Source organism: Pelobates fuscus, chromosome 8 (assembly GCF_036172605.1).
Source record: "Pelobates fuscus isolate aPelFus1 chromosome 8, aPelFus1.pri, whole genome shotgun sequence".
Taxonomy (NCBI): domain Eukaryota; kingdom Metazoa; phylum Chordata; class Amphibia; order Anura; family Pelobatidae; genus Pelobates; species Pelobates fuscus.
This window is the reverse complement of record NC_086324.1, coordinates 159,337,683-159,359,064: the sequence shown is the minus strand read 5'-3', so window position 1 is coordinate 159,359,064 and position 21,382 is coordinate 159,337,683. Positions and strand designations below refer to the sequence as shown.

The window sequence follows — 21,382 nt, the reverse complement described above, 5'->3', positions numbered from 1 at the left end:
AATGCCATTATGATGTCGCTGTAATGGTGCCCTGCTATTATTAATGTAATGCCATTATGATGTCACTGTAATGGTACCCTGCTATTATTAATGTAATGCCATTATGATGTCACTGTAATGGTGCCCTGCTATTATTAATGTAATGCCATTATGATGTCACTGTAATGGAGCCCTGCTATTATTAATGTAATGCCATTATGATGTCACTGTAATGGTACCCTGCTATTATTAATGTAATGCCATTATGATGTCACTGTAATGGTGCCTACTATTATTAATGTAATGCCATTATGATGTCACTGTAATGGAGCCCTGCTATTATTAATGTAATGCCATTATGATGTCACTGTAATGGCGCCCTGCTATTATTAATGTAATGCCATTATGAGGTCACTGTAATGGTGCCCTGCTATTATTAATGTAATGCCATTATGATGTCACTGTAATGGTGCCCTGCTATTATTAATGTAATGCCATTATGATGTCACTGTAATGGCGCCCTGCTATTATTAATGTAATGCCATTATGATGTCACTGTAATGGCGCCCTGCTATTATTAATGTAATGCCATTATGATGTCACTGTAATGGAGCCCTGCTATTATTAATGTAATGCCATTATGATGTCCCTGTAATGGAGCCCTGCTATTATTAATGTAATGCCATTATGATGTCACTGTAATGGTGCCCTGCTATTATTAATGTAATGCCATTATGATGTCACTGTAATGGCGCCCTGCTATTATTAATGTAATGCCATTATGAGGTCACTGTAATGGTGCCCTGCTATTATTAATGTAATGCCATTATGAGGTCACTGTAATGGTGCCCTGCTATTATTAATGTAATGCCATTATGATGTCACTGTAATGGTGCCCTGCTATTATTAATGTAATGCCATTATGATGTCACTGTAATGGTGCCCTGCTATTATTAATGTAATGCCATTATGATGTCACTGTAATGGAGCCCTGCTATTATTAATGTAATGCCATTATGATGTCACTGTAATGGAGCCCTGCTATTATTAATGTAATGCCATTATGATGTCGCTGTAATGGTGCCCTGCTATTATTAATGTAATGCCATTATGATGTCACTGTAATGGTACCCTGCTATTATTAATGTAATGCCATTATGATGTCACTGTAATGGTGCCCTGCTATTATTAATGTAATGCCATTATGATGTCACTGTAATGGAGCCCTGCTATTATTAATGTAATGCCATTATGATGTCACTGTAATGGTACCCTGCTATTATTAATGTAATGCCATTATGATGTCACTGTAATGGTGCCTACTATTATTAATGTAATGCCATTATGATGTCACTGTAATGGAGCCCTGCTATTATTAATGTAATGCCATTATGATGTCACTGTAATGGCGCCCTGCTATTATTAATGTAATGCCATTATGAGGTCACTGTAATGGTGCCCTGCTATTATTAATGTAATGCCATTATGATGTCACTGTAATGGTGCCCTGCTATTATTAATGTAATGCCATTATGATGTCACTGTAATGGCGCCCTGCTATTATTAATGTAATGCCATTATGATGTCACTGTAATGGCGCCCTGCTATTATTAATGTAATGCCATTATGATGTCACTGTAATGGAGCCCTGCTATTATTAATGTAATGCCATTATGATGTCCCTGTAATGGAGCCCTGCTATTATTAATGTAATGCCATTATGATGTCACTGTAATGGTGCCCTGCTATTATTAATGTAATGCCATTATGATGTCACTGTAATGGCGCCCTGCTATTATTAATGTAATGCCATTATGAGGTCACTGTAATGGTGCCCTGCTATTATTAATGTAATGCCATTATGAGGTCACTGTAATGGTGCCCTGCTATTATTAATGTAATGCCATTATGATGTCACTGTAATGGTGCCCTGCTATTATTAATGTAATGCCATTATGATGTCACTGTAATGGTGCCCTGCTATTATTAATGTAATGCCATTATGATGTCACTGTAATGGCGCCCTGCTATTATTAATGTAATACCATTATGATGTCACTGTAATGGCGCCCTGCTATTATTAATGTAATGCCATTATGATGTCACTGTAATGGTGCCCTGCTATTATTAATGTAATGCCATTATGAGGTCACTGTAATGGTGCCCTGCTATTATTAATGTAATGCCATTATGATGTCACTGTAATGGAGCCCTGCTATTATTAATGTAATGCCATTATGATGTCACTGTAATGGTGCCCTGCTATTATTAATGTAATGCCATTATGAGGTCACTGTAATGGTGCCCTGCTATTATTAATGTAATGCCATTATGATGTCACTGTAATGGTGCCCTGCTATTATTAATGTAATGCCATTATGATGTCACTGTAACGGTGCCCTGCTATTAATAATGTAATGCCATTATGATGTCACTGTAATGGTGCCCTGCTATTATTAATGTAATGCCATTATGATGTCACTGTAATGGTGCCCTGCTATTATTAATGTAATGCCATTATGATGTCACTGTAATGGTGCCCTGCTATTATTAATGTAATGCCATTATGATGTCACTGTAATGGTGCCCTGCTATTATTAATGTAATGCCATTATGATGTCACTGTAATGGTGCCCTGCTATTATTAATGTAATGCCATTATGATGTCACTGTAATGGTGCCCTGCTATTATTAATGTAATGCCATTATGAGGTCACTGTAATGGTGCCCTGCTATTATTAATCTAATGCCATTATGAGGTCACTGTAATGGTGCCCTGCTATTATTAATGTAATGCCATTATGATGTCACTGTAATGGTGCACTGCTATTATTAATGTAATGCCATTATGAGGTCACTGTAATGGCGCCCTGCTATTATTAATGTAATGCCATTATGAGGTCACTGTAATGGCGCTATTATTAATGTAATGCCATTATGATGTCACTGTAATGGTGCCCTGCTATTATTAATGTAATGCCATTATGATGTCACTGTAATGGTACCCTGCTATTATTAATGTAATGCCATTATGATGTCACTGTAATGGTGCCCTGCTATTATTAATGTAATGCCATTATGATGTCACTGTAATGGAGCCCTGCTATTATTAATGTAATGCCATTATGATGTCACTGTAATGGTACCCTGCTATTATTAATGTAATGCCATTATGATGTCACTGTAATGGTGCCTGCTATTATTAATGTAATGCCATTATGATGTCACTGTAATGGAGCCCTGCTATTATTAATGTAATGCCATTATGATGTCACTGTAATGGCGCCCTGCTATTATTAATGTAATGCCATTATGAGGTCACTGTAATGGTGCCCTGCTATTATTAATGTAATGCCATTATGATGTCACTGTAATGGTGCCCTGCTATTATTAATGTAATGCCATTATGATGTCACTGTAATGGCGCCCTGCTATTATTAATGTAATGCCATTATGATGTCACTGTAATGGCGCCCTGCTATTATTAATGTAATGCCATTATGATGTCACTGTAATGGAGCCCTGCTATTATTAATGTAATGCCATTATGATGTCCCTGTAATGGAGCCCTGCTATTATTAATGTAATGCCATTATGATGTCACTGTAATGGTGCCCTGCTATTATTAATGTAATGCCATTATGATGTCACTGTAATGGCGCCCTGCTATTATTAATGTAATGCCATTATGAGGTCACTGTAATGGTCCCCTGCTATTATTAATGTAATGCCATTATGAGGTCACTGTAATGGTGCCCTGCTATTATTAATGTAATGCCATTATGATGTCACTGTAATGGTGCCCTGCTATTATTAATGTAATGCCATTATGATGTCACTGTAATGGAGCCCTGCTATTATTAATGTAATGCCATTATGATGTCACTGTAATGGTGCCCTGCTATTATTAATGTAATGCCATTATGATGTCACTGTAATGGTACCCTGCTATTATTAATGTAATGCCATTATGATGTCACTGTAATGGTGCCCTGCTATTATTAATGTAATGCCATTATGATGTCACTGTAATGGTACCCTGCTATTATTAATGTAATGCCATTATGATGTCACTGTAACGGTGCCCTGCTATTATTAATGTAATGCCATTATGATGTCACTGTAATGGTGCCCTGCTATTATTAATGTAATGCCATTATGATGTCACTGTAATGGTACCCTGCTATTATTAATGTAATGCCATTATGATGTCACTGTAATGGTGCCCTGCTATTATTAATGTAATGCCATTATGATGTCACTGTAATGGTACCCTGCTATTATTAATGTAATGCCATTATGATGTCACTGTAATGGAGCCCTGCTATTATTAATGTAATGCCATTATGATGTCACTGTAATGGTGCCCTGCTATTATTAATGTAATGCCATTATGATGTCACTGTAATGGAGCCCTGCTATTATTAATGTAATGCCATTATGAGGTCACTGTAATGGTGCCCTGCTATTATTAATGTAATGCCATTATGATGTCACTGTAATGGAGCCCTGCTATTATTAATGTAATGCCATTATGAGGTCACTGTAATGGTGCCCTGCTATTATTAATGTAATGCCAATATGATGTCACTGTAATGGTGCCCTGCTATTATTAATGTAATACCATTATGTTGTCACTGTAATGGTACCCTGCTATTATTAATGTAATGCCATTATGGTGTCACTGTAATGGTACCCTGCTATTATTAATGTAATGCCATTATGATGTCACTGTAACGGTGCCCTGCTATTATTAATGTAATGCCATTATGATGTCACTGTAATGGTGCCCTGCTATTATTAATGTAATGCCATTATGATGTCACTGTAATGGTGCCCTGCTATTATTAATGTAATGCCATTATGATGTCACTGTAATGGTGCCCTGCTATTATTAATGTAATGCCATTATGATGTCACTGTAATGGTGCCCTGCTATTATTAATGTAATGGCATTATGAGGTCACTGTAATGGTACCCTGCTATTATTAATGTAATGCCATTATGACGTCACTGTAATGGTACCCTGCTATTATTAATGTAATGCCATTATGATGTCACTGTAATGGAGCCCTGCTATTATTAATGTAATGCCATTATGACGTCACTGTAATGGTACCCTGCTATTATTAATGTAATGCCATTATGATGTCACTGTAATGGTGCCCTGCTATTATTAATGTAATGCCATTATGATGTCACTGTAATGGAGCCCTGCTATTATTAATGTAATACCATTATGATGTCACTGTAATGGTGCCCTGCTATTATTAATGTAATGCCATTATGATGTCACTGTAATGGAGCCCTGCTATTATTAATGTAATACCATTATGATGTCACTGTAATGGTACCCTGCTATTATTAATGTAATGCCATTATGATGTCACTGTAATGGTGCCCTGCTATTATTAATGTAATACCATTATGATGTCACTGTAATGGTACCCTGATATTATTAATGTAATGCCATTATGATGTCGCTGTAATGGTACCCTGCTATTATTAATGTAATGCCATTATGATGTCACTGTAATGGCGCCCAGCTATTATTAATGTAATGCCATTATGATGTCACTGTAATGGTACCCTGCTATTATTAATGTAATGCCATTATGAGGTCACTGTAATGGTGCCCTGCTATTATTAATGTAATGCCATTATGATGTCACTGTAATGGTGCCCTGCTATTATTAATGTAATGCCATTATGATGTCACTGTAATGGTGCCCTGCTATTATTAATGTAATGCCATTATGATGTCACTGTAATGGTGCCCTGCTATTATTAATGTAATGCCATTATGATGTCACTGTAATGGTGCCCTGCTATTATTAATGTAATGCCATTATGATGTCACTGTAATGGTGCCCTGCTATTATTAATGTAATGCCATTATGATGTCACTGTAATGGTGCCCTGCTATTATTAATGTAATGCCATTATGATGTCACTGTAAGGCAGTGGATGCTCATCCATAGGGGCAGCGAGCGACCAGTTTTTATGTGGGGAAAAAGCTATTTGCAGTAGTTTAGAAACACTAAGATTCTTTTTCTGGAGGGGAGAGTAGTAAGCGAAATAAATATGTGGAAAAATGTACGCAAATATATCATTCATTTATATAAAGCCATGGCAGAGAGCGCGCTTGACAATTATACAGTGACATGTACTGTGTGGGGGATCTCTATGTTGCAGCTCTGTGTAATCCATCACAGTGACCCTAGCTGTTTGGGATAGCTCTAAGTTTCTCATTATTGTGCCCAGCTCCGTGTGTTATTTATCTGTATTTACTTAGATCTACCTGCTGTATAGATATCTCTGTACTCTACCCAGCTCTGTGTATTGTACAGGTATATCTGTACTCTACCCAGCTCTGTGTATTGTACAGGTATCTTTGTATGGTACCCAGCTCTGTGTATTGTACAGGTATCTTTGTATGGTACCCAGCTCTGTGTATTGTACAGGTATCTTTGTATGGTACCCAGCTCTGTGTATTGTACAGGTATCTTTGTTTGGTACCCAGCTCTGTGTATTGTACAGGTATCTGTGTGTGGTACCCAGCTCTGTGTATTGTACAGGTATCTCTGTATGGTGCCCAGCTCTGTGTATTGTACAGGTATCTCTGTAGTCTACCCAGCTCTGTGTATCGTACAGGCATCTTTGTATGGTGCCCAGCTCTGTGTATTGTACAGGTATCTCTGTATGGTGCCCAGCTCTGTGTATTGTACAGGTATCTCTGTAGTCTACCCAGCTCTGTGTATCGTACAGGTATCTTTGTATGGTGCCCAGCTCTGTGTATTGTACAGGTATCTTTGTATGGTACCCAGCTCTGTGTATTGTACAGGTATCTTTGTATGGTACCCATCTCTGTGTATTGTACAGGTAACTTTGTATGGTACCCAGCTCTGTGTATTGTACAGGTATCTCTGTATGGTGCCCAGCTCTGTGTATTGTACAGGTATCTCTGTAGTCTACCCAGCTCTGTGTATCGTACAGGTATCTCTGTATGGTGCCCAGCTCTGTGTATTGTACAGGTATCTTTGTATGGTGCCCAGCTCTGTGTATTGTACAGGTATCTCTGTATAATACCCAGCTCTGTGTATTGTACAGGTATCTCTGTACTTCACCCAGCTCTGTGTATTGTACAGGTATCTTTGTATGGTACCCAGCTCTGTGTATTGTACAGGTATCTTTGTATGGTGCCCAGCTCTGTGTATTGTACAGGTATCTCTGTATAATACCCAGCTCTGTGTATTGTACAGGTATCTCTGTACTTCACCCAGCTCTGTGTATTGTACAGGTATCTCTGTACTTCACCCAGCTCTGTGTATTGTACAGGTATCTTTGTATGGTACCCAGCTCTGTGTATTGTACAGGTATCTTTGTATGGTGCCCAGCTCTGTGTATTGTACAGGTATCTCTGTATAATACCCAGCTCTGTGTATTGTACAGGTATCTGTGTGTGGTACCCAGCTCTGTGTATTGTACAGGTATCTGTGTGTGGTACCCAGCTCTGTGTATTGTACAGGTATCTGTGTGTGGTACCCAGCTCTGTGTATTGTACAGGTATCTGTGTGTGGTACCCAGCTCTGTGTATTGTACAGGTATCTTTGTGTGGTACCCAGCTCTGTGTATTGTACATTTATCTTTGTATGGTACACAGCTCTATGTATTTATAGATATATTTCTGTTGTGTCCAGCTGGTTATATTGTATGAGCATCTCTGTATTATGCTCAGCTCAGTGGATTGGATAGAGAGGAGTAAAATTCTGGGGGAGGAGTCTGGCGCCCCACCTTAAACCTTCACCAGCCACCTCTGCTGTAATGAAGCAGTGCTTTTAATAATGTAATGTCATTATGATGTAACTGTAATATTATTAATATAGTGCCGTTATGATGTCACTGTAATAGCTCTGTGCTATTATTTATGTAATGCCGTTATGATGTCACTGTAATGATTAGCCACATTGTTAAAACAAAATGTTCAACTGTTTAATGGTGATACTATAATAGTGTGATAGCTCAGTGGTTAATACTCCGGCAGCAGTGAGGTTGTCTTAGCCTTTCACCATTCAAGCGTTTGATAAACTGGGTACCGTTACATGGGATGCTGTGACACTACAAGGGACAAGGAGAAGGTCATGGGCAAAGCGGAGAGTAATGTGCATTGTGTATGCTATAGCACAGAGCTCCACAGCAATAAAACTCACAGTAATATGCAGTGTGTATTATATATCACAGAGCTCCACAGCAATAAAACTCACAGTAATATGCAGTGTGTATTATATATCACAGAGCTCCAGCACAATAAAACTCACAGTAATGTGCAGTGTGTATGATAAATCACAGAGCTCCATAGCAATAAAACTCACAGTAATGTGCATTATGTATATGAGAATAACACAGAGCTCCATAGCAATAAAACTCACAGTAATGTGCAGTGTGTATTTTATATCACAGAGCTCCAGCGCAATAAAACTCACAGTAATGTGCAGTGTGTATTATACATCACAGAGCTCCATAGCAGTAAAGCTCACAGTAATGTGCAGTGTGTATGATATATCACAGAGCTCCATAGCAGTAAAACTCACAGTAATGTGCAGTGTGTATGATATATCACAGAGCTCCATAGCAGTAAAACACAGTAATGTGCAGTGTGTATGATATATCACAGAGCTCCATAGCAGTAAAACTCACAGTAATGTGCAGTGTGTATGATATATCACAGAGCTCCATAGCAGTAAAGCTCACAGTAATGTGCAGTGTGTATGATAGGAGTATTTCACAGGATTACACAGTTCAGAAACTCCGATTAATGTGAAGTGTGTATGAGGGTATCACAGAACTCCACAGCAATAAAAACTCACAGTAATATGTGTCGATATAAAATATCTGTATATAATGCAAATACGCACAAACACACATTAAGCTACAGAAATTGATAGTGTGCTGGACAGTCCTTGGCACTCACAATGTTAACAGAGATTGGTTTAATAGATTGCTGTGATTTTAGCCGCTTAATTAAAGCCTCATCTCCCTGCTGTGTTTCTCTATCCTGCGGCCCCATTAAACACACATCACAGAGTCACGAATAGTGTTTGATTGTGTAAGGGATAAATCAATCCGTACTCAGCAGGCTGTGCCGGTCCTGTGCTTGGAGTTACAGCGTCTGCCTGTAGAATCTTCTGTAAATCAATGTGAACATACTGTCACCTGGCTACTAACAGGCCTGTCTGTAGGAGGTCGCCTCTATAACAGAGAGACAGTTCTTCAGGGTTTATGGAAGCATTTAAAGCGCGACTAGCTCAGGTTCAATCACTCAAATTAAAGGGACACTATAGTCATCAGAACAACTACAGCTTAATGTATTTGTTCTAATGAGTAGAATCATTCCCTTCAGGGATTTTGCTGTAAACACTGTCTTTTCAGCCTAGGGATACCTCCTGTGGTCACTTCTCAGATGGCTGCTAGAGATGCTTCCTGGGGCAGTGCTGCACAGTGTGACTGACATTCAGTGTCTCCACCCTCAGCACAGAGACACTGAACTTTCCTCATAGAGATGCATTGATTCATTGCATCTCTATGAGGAGCTGCTGATTGGCCAGGGTGGTGTTTGGCCACACCTCCTTGCCAATTTCAGCCAATCCAATATTCTCCCTATGGGAAGCATTGGATTGGTTAGAAATCATAAATTCTAATGATGTCAGCAAGGAGACAGATGGGGGGGGGGGGGGGGGGAGGCCAGCGCTGGCTGACCCCCGCGGTGCTGAAAATAATGTTTTATTATCTTTTAATGGGGTCAAGGGGGGCAAGGGGGGCGAAGGGGGCGGCAAGCCATATTTGTGTTCCTGGCCCTGCAGTGTGTTCCTTTAACGGTCTGTTGCCTGGTATCCAAAACTAGATTGAGCTGTTATGTTGGATAAACTAGAAGGATTATTTACTAAAGTGAGAATTATCAGGAATTCAAAGAGAATTTTACATTTAAGGCCTGAATTGCCAAATTGGAAAAACATTTCTAGCCTCAAATATGAAATTCACTTTGAATTGCCAACAATTTCCACTTTAGCTAATAATCCTGTATACGTCGTAATTAAGGACTTACTTAGAATGTAGTTTTGCGGGGGGGGAGGGGGCGCTGTCACAATAAATAAATAGGGGGCGGGGCCTGAGCAGCAGGGCGACTGACAGCATGTTCTTGGAGCTCCTGCTTCAAACCCAATGTTGAGCCCACAATCTATCTAAACTGTGCATGTCTTTACAAGTACCCCAATTGTCATACATAATGATGAGCATGAGGAATGCTGTTGGGGCACCTTTAGCCTGTATGCAATGTTCCTATGCACTGCAAAAATAAAAAATAAATAAATATATGAGATGTGGTAACACAATCCTCCAGCTCAGGATCGAGCGCTGTCAGAGAGGCGTTGGTTGGTTTGGATTGCTTACATCAATTTCCTTTGGTGTATTTTGGAGCCCACCATAAATTATTGATCAAGCAAGGGCCACAGGGCACTTTATGGTTCAAGCCATGCCGCACACGTTTCTATTGCTTTATGAATTTCCAGAGATCAGGGGAAGCAGTGGCATAACCCCAGACATTAAAAGACACATTTCAAAGTGGGACTGCCCTGGCATGGCCGGGAGAGTTGGTAGCTATTCTCTATTGAGTGGATGTTATAATAAGCGGAAGAAAATCACACTAGATTACGATCAGCCACACGTTCCCAACAGAAACATACCGTTGATTTTACTGTCCCTTTAACCGGTAACAATGAGTGTTTCTGGCAAAAGTACTTTGCTGTTTGTTGCTGAATAGCCCTGAATTTTCAAAGCAAAACACTTCCATTAGGAGAGGATTACCCAACTGAATTGCTAAATCTGTATTTAAACAAGTCTGCATTTTCATTCATGGTTTGACTGTTTGACTCATAGCGTAGTTGGAGAGCAAAGCACTGACATTGTGAAGATATGATTCTTGGATTTAAAGAATCAAAATCGGAAAATCTTAATGTAAACCTTGAGGGTGATTCTGGAAAATACAGCCATCTAGGGACATTTAAACATGTCACAAAGGGTTAGAAAAAGTATATAATAATATCATTTGATTGTCTCCTCTGCTGATTTATAACAGAATATTTGGGGGGAATTCCGATTGGCTGAAAACACCAGACAGCCAATCTACACACAGATTTCTTTTAACCCCTTAAGGACACATGACATGATTCCCTTTTATTCCAGAAGTTTGGTCCTTAAGGGGTTAAATGTTCCATCTGATTTGTTTTCTGGGAATCAATAAAATGCATCAATGGAAAGTTGGATTGCTTTTACATTATTTATTTGGTCATTTCATTTAAAGGCATTTCATATTGATGTGAGGCATTATTGTCATATTAACCCCTTCATTAGATGGCGTGCCAGTCTCATTATTGGTCAACGACTGCCTTCATGACAAGTGATGAGCTTAATTTGTCCTGTACTAAAAGTGTATTAAAAGCTTACTGCTGTATAACTGGCAACTCTGACTGATTAAAGGGACACTCCACTGCCCAATTATTAATAAATAAACAAACATTACTGTTTAGTAGATATACTACCAATGAAAAACATGTGCATTTTTAATTGGAGAGATATCTAAACACAGCTTGCAAAAGCTGCAGATCTCTTGTCTGCTGCCTTTGCAAGCCATCCCCTTCTAACCCCACCCAGACTTTCTGTGGCTGTCCAATCACAGACTTCCCAATGCAGCTCAATGAGAAGTCTGTGCAAGGCAGGTGCTCTGGGCAATTGCTGTCTCTTGAGTTTAGCTAAACAACATGGAAGTAAGAGGAGCAGCTATCTGACTGGTAACCAGGGGGTGTGACACAGTCAATTTATAAAAGTGCCATATTCTATTGAATTTTCGTAAAATAAAAACTTTTTTTAAAAAGTGTCCTTTTTCTAAAACCGAATCACACTTAAAGATCTACTTCATGTCACAGCCTTAATTAATAGACATTGGCCAAGTTATTCAGTAAAGGGAAAATTGTTGGGAACATTTGAAGAAATATTCCAGTTTGACGATTAAGGCTTAAAGGGACACCATTAGCATCCTGATCACTTGATCTCATTGAAGTGATCTGGGTGCTGTGTCCCTGTCCCACCTAGTCCTGCAATGTAAATCAATGCAGTTTTTTGTTTTGTTTTTTCAAAACTGCAATAATTACATTGCAGGACTAAGACTGCCACTAGTGGCTGTCAGACAGCCACTAGAAGCAGTTCCTGGTTGCAAACAGACTTTTGGTCGCTTGATGACACGCTCTGCATGTGGACATCCAGCGAAAATCTCCATAGGAGAGCATTGAAGCAATGTTTTTATCTGGGGAGGGTCTAAGGCTCTCAACCTCATAAGTGCATTAGCCCTCCCCTAGCCCTTTTTTTAACCCCTTAGCTGCCGGGGAGGGGGTGGGACTAGAGAACAAATACAGATTTGCATTCCTAGCACTGTAGAATCTCTTTAAGAAATGAAATTCAGTTTGAATTCCTGTCAACTCACACTTTGGTTGTTTTAAATGGATTTATCATCAGGTGAATTATTATATTTTCAACATCATAATATTCATTTAACTATTCTATTGCAAAACAAAATAGCAATAAATACCATTTTGGAGGCAGCCATGTTGGAATACCATTAACATATTTAAATGCTTTTCAAACTGTAATAGAACTCTTCTGAGCTAGTTTATGCCAACGGCCAATCAGAATGTGAGATATTTTCGATTGGAACAGATTCTTACCCAGTATTCCATTGTTCATTGGAGACAACAGGCATTGTCTGGCCAGCCTGATGATGCACTATATATTTTGTGGTTGGTAGGGCATCATGGGAAATATAGTACAGCAACATCTGTACGATACTCGCTATGGGACAAAACAGTGAGTCCTGGATAGCTGGAAAGTGTTAAAAAATTATATTTTATTATGAAAATGTAATAAAGGCCAGCACAGAAAGATTTTACAGAAATTCTCACGCCAGTGTCTATAAAAATAATCTCAACATCTGATGAACCAATAAAACAAGGGTTAACGCTATATACACCTAGTGGAATAACTCATGCTAAGCTTTTTTCTAGGTGACTTGATCAGCAGATCACAGATCAGTCAGTTCTGTTGTCTTCAAGGTTAGAGACCAGCTGCAGCAGCGTCAATGACATCATGATCGATTCGGGGAAAGCGAGTGACGTGTCAGTGTCCAGTTGGCCGATGGAACCGATTCAGTGGACTCCGTTTCCAATTCTACACCAGCTCTCTCTTCAGTCACCGGTACGTTTGGTTACAAATAACACATTTACCAAAATACAAAGATTACTAAGGTTCAAGGGTTTAACACAAATTGGTGTGAATTTCTGGTGCTTTTATTGTATTATCATCAAGATTTCTTCGTTTAGATATTTACTTAAGTGAGAACTGTAAGGAATTCTATGTGAATTCCAATTTCAAGGACCAAAATAGCTGAACAGGATACATTCTGCATGTCAGCTATGCTTCCAACTCGGCTACTGGGGCCTTAAATTTGAAACTCACTTTCTCAAGGTTATTCTATTAGGTCACTGGCCTTATTTTTCATAATCCTCTCAAAAGGAAAAGGAAGGGGGAAAAAGGCCATTCGGCCCATCTAGTCTGCCCAATTTTCTAAATACTTCCATTAGTCCCTGGCCTTATATTATAGCTAGGATAGCCTTATGCCTATCCCACGCATGCTTAAACTCCTTTACTGTGTTAACCTCTACCACTTCAGCTGGAAGGCTGTTCCATGCATCCACTACCCTCTCAGTAAAGTAATGCTTCCTGATATTTTTAAACCTTTGCCCCTCTAATTTAAGACTGTCCTCTTGTTGTGGTAGTTTTTCTTCTAAGTATAGTCTCCTCTTCATTCATTCAGTTTACCTATTTAAAATGTTTCTATCATATCACCCCAGTCTCGTCTTTTCTCCAATTCACTTTAGTTAAAGAAAATACATTTAGCGTTTTTTTTTTTTAACAAAAAACTAAATTTGAGGAACATTTACTTTGAATTTGTTGCTAAATCTTGTATTCTTCTTCATATCCTAGTTTCACGCACGCAGACCACACTCGTACTTTGAAGGCATGGAACTGGTCAACACCGAACGAAGCTGGACAGCGTAGGACATCTGTTCATGGATCCATATTAATTTTACTGGTGGTAGAAGCGTGCAGGGATGTTTCCCCAAACCAACAGACACAGGAAGGTGATAGCATGTTCAAATAGTGGAACGATGGAGACATGAATGTTGTTGACAAGGGTTAGAGACTGAGTAACCTTCTGATGACTGCAACACAGTTGATTGAATACTAAATTTTTGATGTGATCTAAAGACTTTAGCCATTTGAGACTTGTCGTAATGATCAAGAAACATCATGAAAGTTCTTTCAGTGCTTCTCCATTCTTGGCTAAAAGGGACTGCAAAAAGACCAATATGTTACTCATGTACGATGATTTAATTCATCATGCTCTTGAACATAACTTGCAATCTATTTATTTTATTATATATGTATCACTATATAAAACTGGCGAGATGTTTGGATTCAGTGTTGTGCGCTGGTAATAGGTGCATAGTTTAATTTTTTTTTTTTTTTTTTTTAAAGAATTAAATGGGCAAAGTTGCAGAAACACCTGCATAATATACTGGTGTATGACTTGGCGTTCTGGTAGACTTTTATTTTGTTTTTCTGTGAATGGTAAAGGTAATTAAACTGTAGTTGGGGGGGGGGGGTGAAGGGTAGAGAACCTTGCGGGTTCTGCTGGATCAACTTCCCAATTCTCGAATGCTTCAGACTGCAGGGATGGCCAACCCTCATATTTGTTAACTACATTGTTTTGTGACACTCGATCTGCCAAAAGGGGTTTGCACATATTAGAGGTACACAAATGGTAGACCCTTAGATGTGGTAACATGTCATCTTCCATGAAGCTTTGCCATTCTATGGGACGTTCTACAAGATCTATGGTCCTACCTTTTGGGCACTTCTTGTACACATATTTCAAACAATAAAAAAATGATATATACTTTAGTTACTCAATGCAACTTTGTTTGCGGTTCTACATCTTTCTCATCCTGTCATAGTTTGGTTGCTTTGTATCTGTACTTTTGCATATCTTCTCTACTCTTTATGAGAAGTCCTATTTTCTACACCAGCCCTTTTCATCCTACAGAGCTTTAATGAATAAGATTTTATAGGTAAATCTTGGACAAATCCATTTTCAGATAGGGAGTAAAAGGAATCTGATTCGGACCGAAGAAATGTTTGCCTACATCTGTTTCTCACACATTTCTGTCTCTACCTGCTTTGCTCTGTGAATCTAGTTTCCTTTCTTTGTTCATTTTCCATTCCCTAATACCTGCTACCTTTAACCCCTTAAGGACACATGACATGTGTGACATGTCATGATTCCCTTTTATTCCAGAAGTTTAAGGGGTTAAGGAAAGTGGGGGAGATCATCTGTAGAGGTCCAATGGATTAAGTGCAGCTCAGATCGGTGTGAATCACTGTGCCCTCTTCGTTTACAATGTTTTGCAGAGTGCACGCTCCCCAACGACTGTTAAGGAGTCAATGCGAATCAATTTTTCATATCTATTACAAACTTTAAAAAGCAAAATTACACAGAGTTTCCTCCATACACTGCATAGGCTATGTATGGATTGAACAAAAAGGCAACTTGCAGCTGCCCTAATACCAAATGCCTTGATTGGCATCCCAGAATTTCTAGTGTATATGCAGCCACCTCCCATGGCATTACCTACAGCTTGTAGTTGCTATAAGGTTAAATAGACAATAAGCACCAAAATCTAATTTATCTCAATGACCCTGCCCTCCCCCCTATATTTTCCCCTGATAGAGTGAAAGTTTACTATTTTGGAGAAGTAGAAGGGTTCATATTTTACCACACCTCTGTAAGCCGTCTGACAATTAGCCACTTATTCATAGGTATCTATGTTCGCCATCACCATTCACAGCCTGAAAATGCCGAACTCTGGTAAAACTTCTCTTTGAGCATTGGATTGGTGAACTGCAGTGATTGTTATGCACTCGGCATAGGATTGGGCCAAGATATCCAGTATTTATGTCTGTAGATGGACAGGAACACCTCGAACGTTAAATCTTTAGGGTTTTTTTTTTTTTCTAAGTTAGTGTTCCTTTAAACAGGAGAACTGCATAAGGGAGGGCTCTGCTTTTACCAGGCATTACAAACCGAGTATTGATTGTTTACAATTTTAATAACTTAAAGGGAAATTTTTAATATGTTTACTTCTTACTATATTTCAAAATGTAATATTTGTGAGATGTGAAAAATAAAATTAAATGCATAATGCCACACTACTTTATTCTGCAACTGGGCCTCTATCATAGCTCACTGTCAATCATTGTTCTAAGCTCTGGCCTTTGCACCTGGTAGTCTGCATAGAGTAAGGATACAGAGAAAAGGAGGAAAAACATTCAACCATATTCTACAAAACATGGTCTCAACACACCTCTAACATAAACTCCACCCAAAAAAAGACAAGTCTGATGTTAAGAGCAACCATACTTTATTTAATACATAACAAGCGTCATAAAACAAACAAAAATAAAACAGGAAGCATTCAAGCATTTGAACGATACACAACATAACATAATGTAAATAAACACTCCAATTTATTTGTTTGGAGGGCAGCTAATCATTGAGAAAGATTAAAATCGTTCTCCTGGGAAGTGTCACAAAGCTAGCTTTGGTATTTTTATTTTATTTTATATTTTTATTATTTTTTTTATTATTTTTTTCCCAAAATCAAGCCCCATTAAATCAAAGGGACCTGAAATGTAATTATTGTAGGCCTCTCTGGCGCACACACGTTAATCCTTTTTGCTGTTTGTGAGGGTCCTGCGACACATCGCATAGTAACACCATTGAAGACAACCCAAAAAAAACAGCAGGCCTAGGATTCACTACAGTACTGTTTGTAATAAGTTACAGATAAAGTTTTATTGAAATATAGAAGGCTGATTTGAAATGATTACCTTTACGAGGATCACAGCTCACTCATTGGCAGATTTAGACTAGAGTTGTCTAGCTACATATTACAAACACTGTTGTGCCCTCAAGCACTACAAAAAAGCAGGACAAAATCTGCTGGACAAACAAACAGGAAAGCAACAAAACTGCTATTTAGTCATTGCTGGGTTGTTCTTTAACTGAGGTATAAAGGCGGTAAAAGCATACTCAAGTGTTAACATCAAGAAATGTAATTTCCAAGCGGCTGTGTCCTGTACAGTTTCAAGTTAAGAGCTTAGTGCAGGATAATAGTATTTAGAATCATGTTCTGGCAGAATCCTGTTTAAGGTGATCCCAAATAAACTAAGGCTATAATATTTATATACCAGGAACAAACGCTGAAGTGTTTGCCTTGTACAACATTTAAAAATATTACACTTCTCCTCTGATTATTTAACACAGTTCACAACACTAGATACAGTCCAAGTATATTTGTATTTTTTTTTCAGACTGCATTAAAACCAGCTTCTAAATAAAATCACAGAAAAATAAAACCTACCCAATGCTAAGCAGCGAAAATACATGGTTCACTAATCTCAAACTTCATCAAATTAAAAAAAAAAAAAATTGTAAAATGTACAATCATTTTTCTATTTGTAAACAGTTAAAAAGCCACAAGTTGATTTGTATCGGCTGACACAAAGAATCAAGGCAATGAGAAAATGGCAATATGTGCGGGTGTAACATGCCAAGAGCGCTTTTGAAATCAATTCTTGGGATATACAGCTCTGCCAGGATTTGAGAATACAACATGGAATTTATAAGAAATTAATGCACCTTGTGTTATTTTTTTCTATTATGCTTAAAAAGTATAATAAAAACACACGCAAAAAAAAGGCAACTTAAACAAATCCTGGCTTGTTTATCCCAAATATCAATTCTGTAAAATTATTTCGGTTTTATTTAGAACTTATGGTAAAATCCTGTTTTCATGAAACAACCCCAAGGCCTACAGGAGTGAGGCTAAACATTAACCATTTCACCATGCCCAGGGAACCTGGATAAAGGACTCTGCTAAGTAGTAAGTGAGAGGAGACTTTTAAACCAGTGTTCCCATTAAGCAATATTCTACGAGTGGTCCAGCACCATATGAGTTAAGAATATAGTAAAACACACCCTGCAATAACCGCTGAGTAACTTTTGTTCCCATCCAAACTGCAGCTCCATATTTTACCCCTTTATAACGAAGTTTTAGTGCTGGACTGCTCTGAAAACAAAGTGCACATAGGAATCACTACTCTTAACCCTAATCCCACGTAGCGGAGCCAGAAAACGATTCATCTATAAAAGCATCTCCCTATCTTTCCAGGAAAGAAGCTGTTAATGCATGGACTAAGAATCTACCCAAGAAGGCAGAGGTTACAATTTTAAGTGGAAGTGTACCTGCTGGTAGATTTCCAGCCCTGAGTTTAAGGTGAAAGGGTTAAGGTTGGTATTTACACAACTATTTTACCCCTTGTTCAGTTTTTCATTTTTCTTTGACCAAACAAGCATAATACCATTTATGGCAAACACAAAACAATATGTAACTTGTTCCTTTGCAATCATTAACTTCTAAACATTTAAAAACACAGTTTCTTTTTGTACAACACACAAGTAAATTGTTTAGCCCAGTACTTGGTTACAATGTGCATAAGTGTGCATAGTTACTAAATAATCGGCTTTCTTAAAATAAAATTTCAAAAAAAGGACAAAAAACATTAATAAAAACACTGTCACAAAGCAGAGACAAGGCGAGGAGCCACTTAATTAACATAAAGATCCAACCCTACATCGCATTCTGCAAATCTCAAAACTACTCACTAAAAAGACAGCATGAAAGCAAAGGTATGTTCTCATCTTGGCTTAAGAAAGCTTTCTCAGGGATTTTTTTGGCAGAGAGGAATAAGTCTTTGAGAAAAATTAGCACGGTTAGTGCCAAGAGTTGCATTTTTCTAGTGATTTTTTTTATTTTTTGTCTATATTTTAAAAAAGTTTATTTTTCTTACATGGGGGAGAAGGGAAGCGTTACCTATGTCATTATTCCTGAGAGCCATGTTCTTTATTTTCCCCAATGATTTAGAAGTTAAAAAAAAAAAAAAGTCACACAAAATAAAGGGGGGAGGGGTGGTGGAAGTGAACACAACCAACACTGTTTGACTCCCAGAGATAAAATCCTCACCAGAATTATTATATTTTCTTAAACTCATGGAAGAGTAAACATTTGGAGAGAAAAAAAAAAATCCTTCCCCCCCTCCCTCCAACCGAAAAAAAACAAACATTTTGTAAACAAGAGGCTCCAAACCTGGCACCTCGAAAATAAAAAATGCAAAGCCGTTTGAAAGTGCTGCTCCCCCACTTGCACACGTAGGGTATATATGACAGCTGTGGCCGCTAGATTTTTTTTCTTTTTATATATTTTTTTTTGTTTTTCTTTTTATAATTTTTTTTTTTTTTTACGATATATATAATTTTTTTTATTTTTTATTTTATTTATTTTTTTAATTAAAACCGTAGAGCTAAAGTCTATAAGGTTTAGTCACGAAAACCTGGTGCAATACTTTTATTTTTAAAAACAAGGTTTTAACCGTCAGTTCTCCTAAACAGCTTTCAGTGTTGGAGACATCAGTGACTTACTGCTCTACAACAAGTCACTGAACTGTGCTCAGTCACTGGAAGGTAGTTAAAACTTCAGAATACCACAATAAGGTAGGTACATCAAGGCATCTTAGAAAGAACAAGCATTATTCAGTTATTTTTGTTTCTCTTTTAAGTACACATTAGAGTAAACAGTTACACACTTGGGCTGCTGCTTCTGATAAATTCCGAACAAAAAGTACGAAGCACCATCCAGTGCAAAATGTTATGTAGCTCAAACATAGTCAGAAGAAACATACTAGGGTATTGAGGGATAAGGAGGTTTAAATCTGGAATTCAAAACCCACATATGAATACACAGCTCATATTATGCAGCTAAAATATGAATAGCACTAATGTGGAAGTGTAAATATAGAATTATTTTTCACATTATAACATTGGCTTGCATGATTCAAGTATTTCAAACTGATATGTTTTGGGCTAAAAACAAAAAGTGGGAAGTGTGCAGAAGAGCAGTCCGCAGAGTCTGCAGACATTTTGATGAACAGTCCAGCCTTGGGCTGTTTAAGTAAAAAATTTAAAACAAAATAAAATAATTTGAGGTCATATGTGAAGTGCTACATGTGCTCTCCACTTAAGTGATCAACAGGAAGGAAACCGCCGACAGGGGAAGGGCTGTTCATACCACCAGCCTCACTGCTTGCGGTTCCCCATAGGCTTGTGGAATAGTTTGGGGTAGCCCACAGAGAAGTGCCATGATGGTCTCCAGAACTCGTGCTAGAAGCACCAGGGCTGTTCCAGTGATTGATATCTCCGCGGTTCGAGATGCTGTGTGGACTATCTAGGGATCCTAGCCGGCTGTGCCCAGACCCCACGGACTGCCAGCCAGAGGAGGGGGTCATTGACTGGCCTTGTGCAAAGAAACGACTTATTTCCTCTTCACTGGCAAATTCGGCAAGGATAGTAGTATTCCCTAAAACACACCTGTACAAAAAAAATAATTTACAGAAAATTAATGCCAGTTTATAATTCATAAATAACAAATTAAAATAATATATCCCTACAAGACAATAGTTTTAGTAGGTTGATATATTCCAAGACATAGCAAGCAATCCTATTAAAATAGTCAATGCTCCCTAAACATGTCCATAATGAAGAATGTCAAGCAACAGGAACACTTTCAAATTGGTTTTACATTTTTTGTTGTTACATTACTTCTACACTCAATCGTATATTTTTAGATAAGTAGAAGCTTGGAAGTCACTAAAAAGCAACTGGCAAAAATATGAACAAAAATGGGAGAGTGAATAAAGACGATGGAGGACGTTACTTACATGTGCAGAGACTTTTGTGCCTTTACAACCTCTTCCTTGGAACCGTAACGGACCAGAGCAGTACCATATGGCAGGTTCAGGTGGAATGTAATCAGAGGTCCATGCTGCATGCATAAAGTACGCAAGGTAGAGCCATCAATCTGTAAAAAGGAAGTCAACATGAGCCTCTCTGCCCAATGGCGGAAACAATACAATGCATTATGGTTATACTTATACCTACTTACCTGAGGTGTAAGGTTTTTCAGAACTAGCCAATTAGTTATTCTCCCTGAGCCGTTTTCACTCCAAGCAGAACCTGACCAACACAGATTTCATAAAATTCAAAACAAGATAACTTGACAAAACAAGATTTCAAAACACCTCTTTATATTACAAAAACAAAAAGAAGACATTAGGGGAACTC

The 21,382-nt window shown here is 38.1% G+C and overlaps 2 protein-coding genes across 11 annotated transcripts in view; one reads left to right on the top strand and one right to left on the bottom strand.

The window, feature by feature from the left end:
- The window catches only part of LOC134571874 (mucin-17-like), a 61,022-nt gene extending 46,412 nt beyond the window's left edge, over positions 1-14,610 (top strand). Inside the window, exons 9-10 of one of the 2 annotated variants that reach the window (XM_063430529.1) lie at positions 13,137-13,278; positions 14,068-14,610. In XM_063430529.1, the coding sequence (XP_063286599.1) occupies positions 13,137-13,278; positions 14,068-14,142 (217 nt within the window). In that variant the 3' untranslated portion in view covers positions 14,143-14,610. Of the gene's footprint in view, positions 1-13,088; positions 13,279-14,067 lie in introns of those variants that run through there. The other variant, XM_063430530.1, reaches the window with a different exon arrangement.
- A 1,938-nt stretch (positions 14,611-16,548) lies between these two features.
- Positions 16,549-21,382, bottom strand: part of TNRC6A (trinucleotide repeat containing adaptor 6A) — a 76,200-nt gene continuing 71,366 nt past the window's right edge. For all 9 annotated transcript variants that reach the window (XM_063430511.1, XM_063430513.1, XM_063430514.1 and 6 more), the window contains 3 exons: positions 21,204-21,274; positions 20,980-21,119; positions 16,549-20,629 (listed from right to left, as the gene is read on the bottom strand). In XM_063430511.1, coding sequence (XP_063286581.1) covers positions 20,263-20,629; positions 20,980-21,119; positions 21,204-21,274 — 578 coding nt within the window. In that variant the 3' untranslated portion in view covers positions 16,549-20,262. The remainder of the gene's footprint in view (positions 20,630-20,979; positions 21,120-21,203; positions 21,275-21,382) is intronic.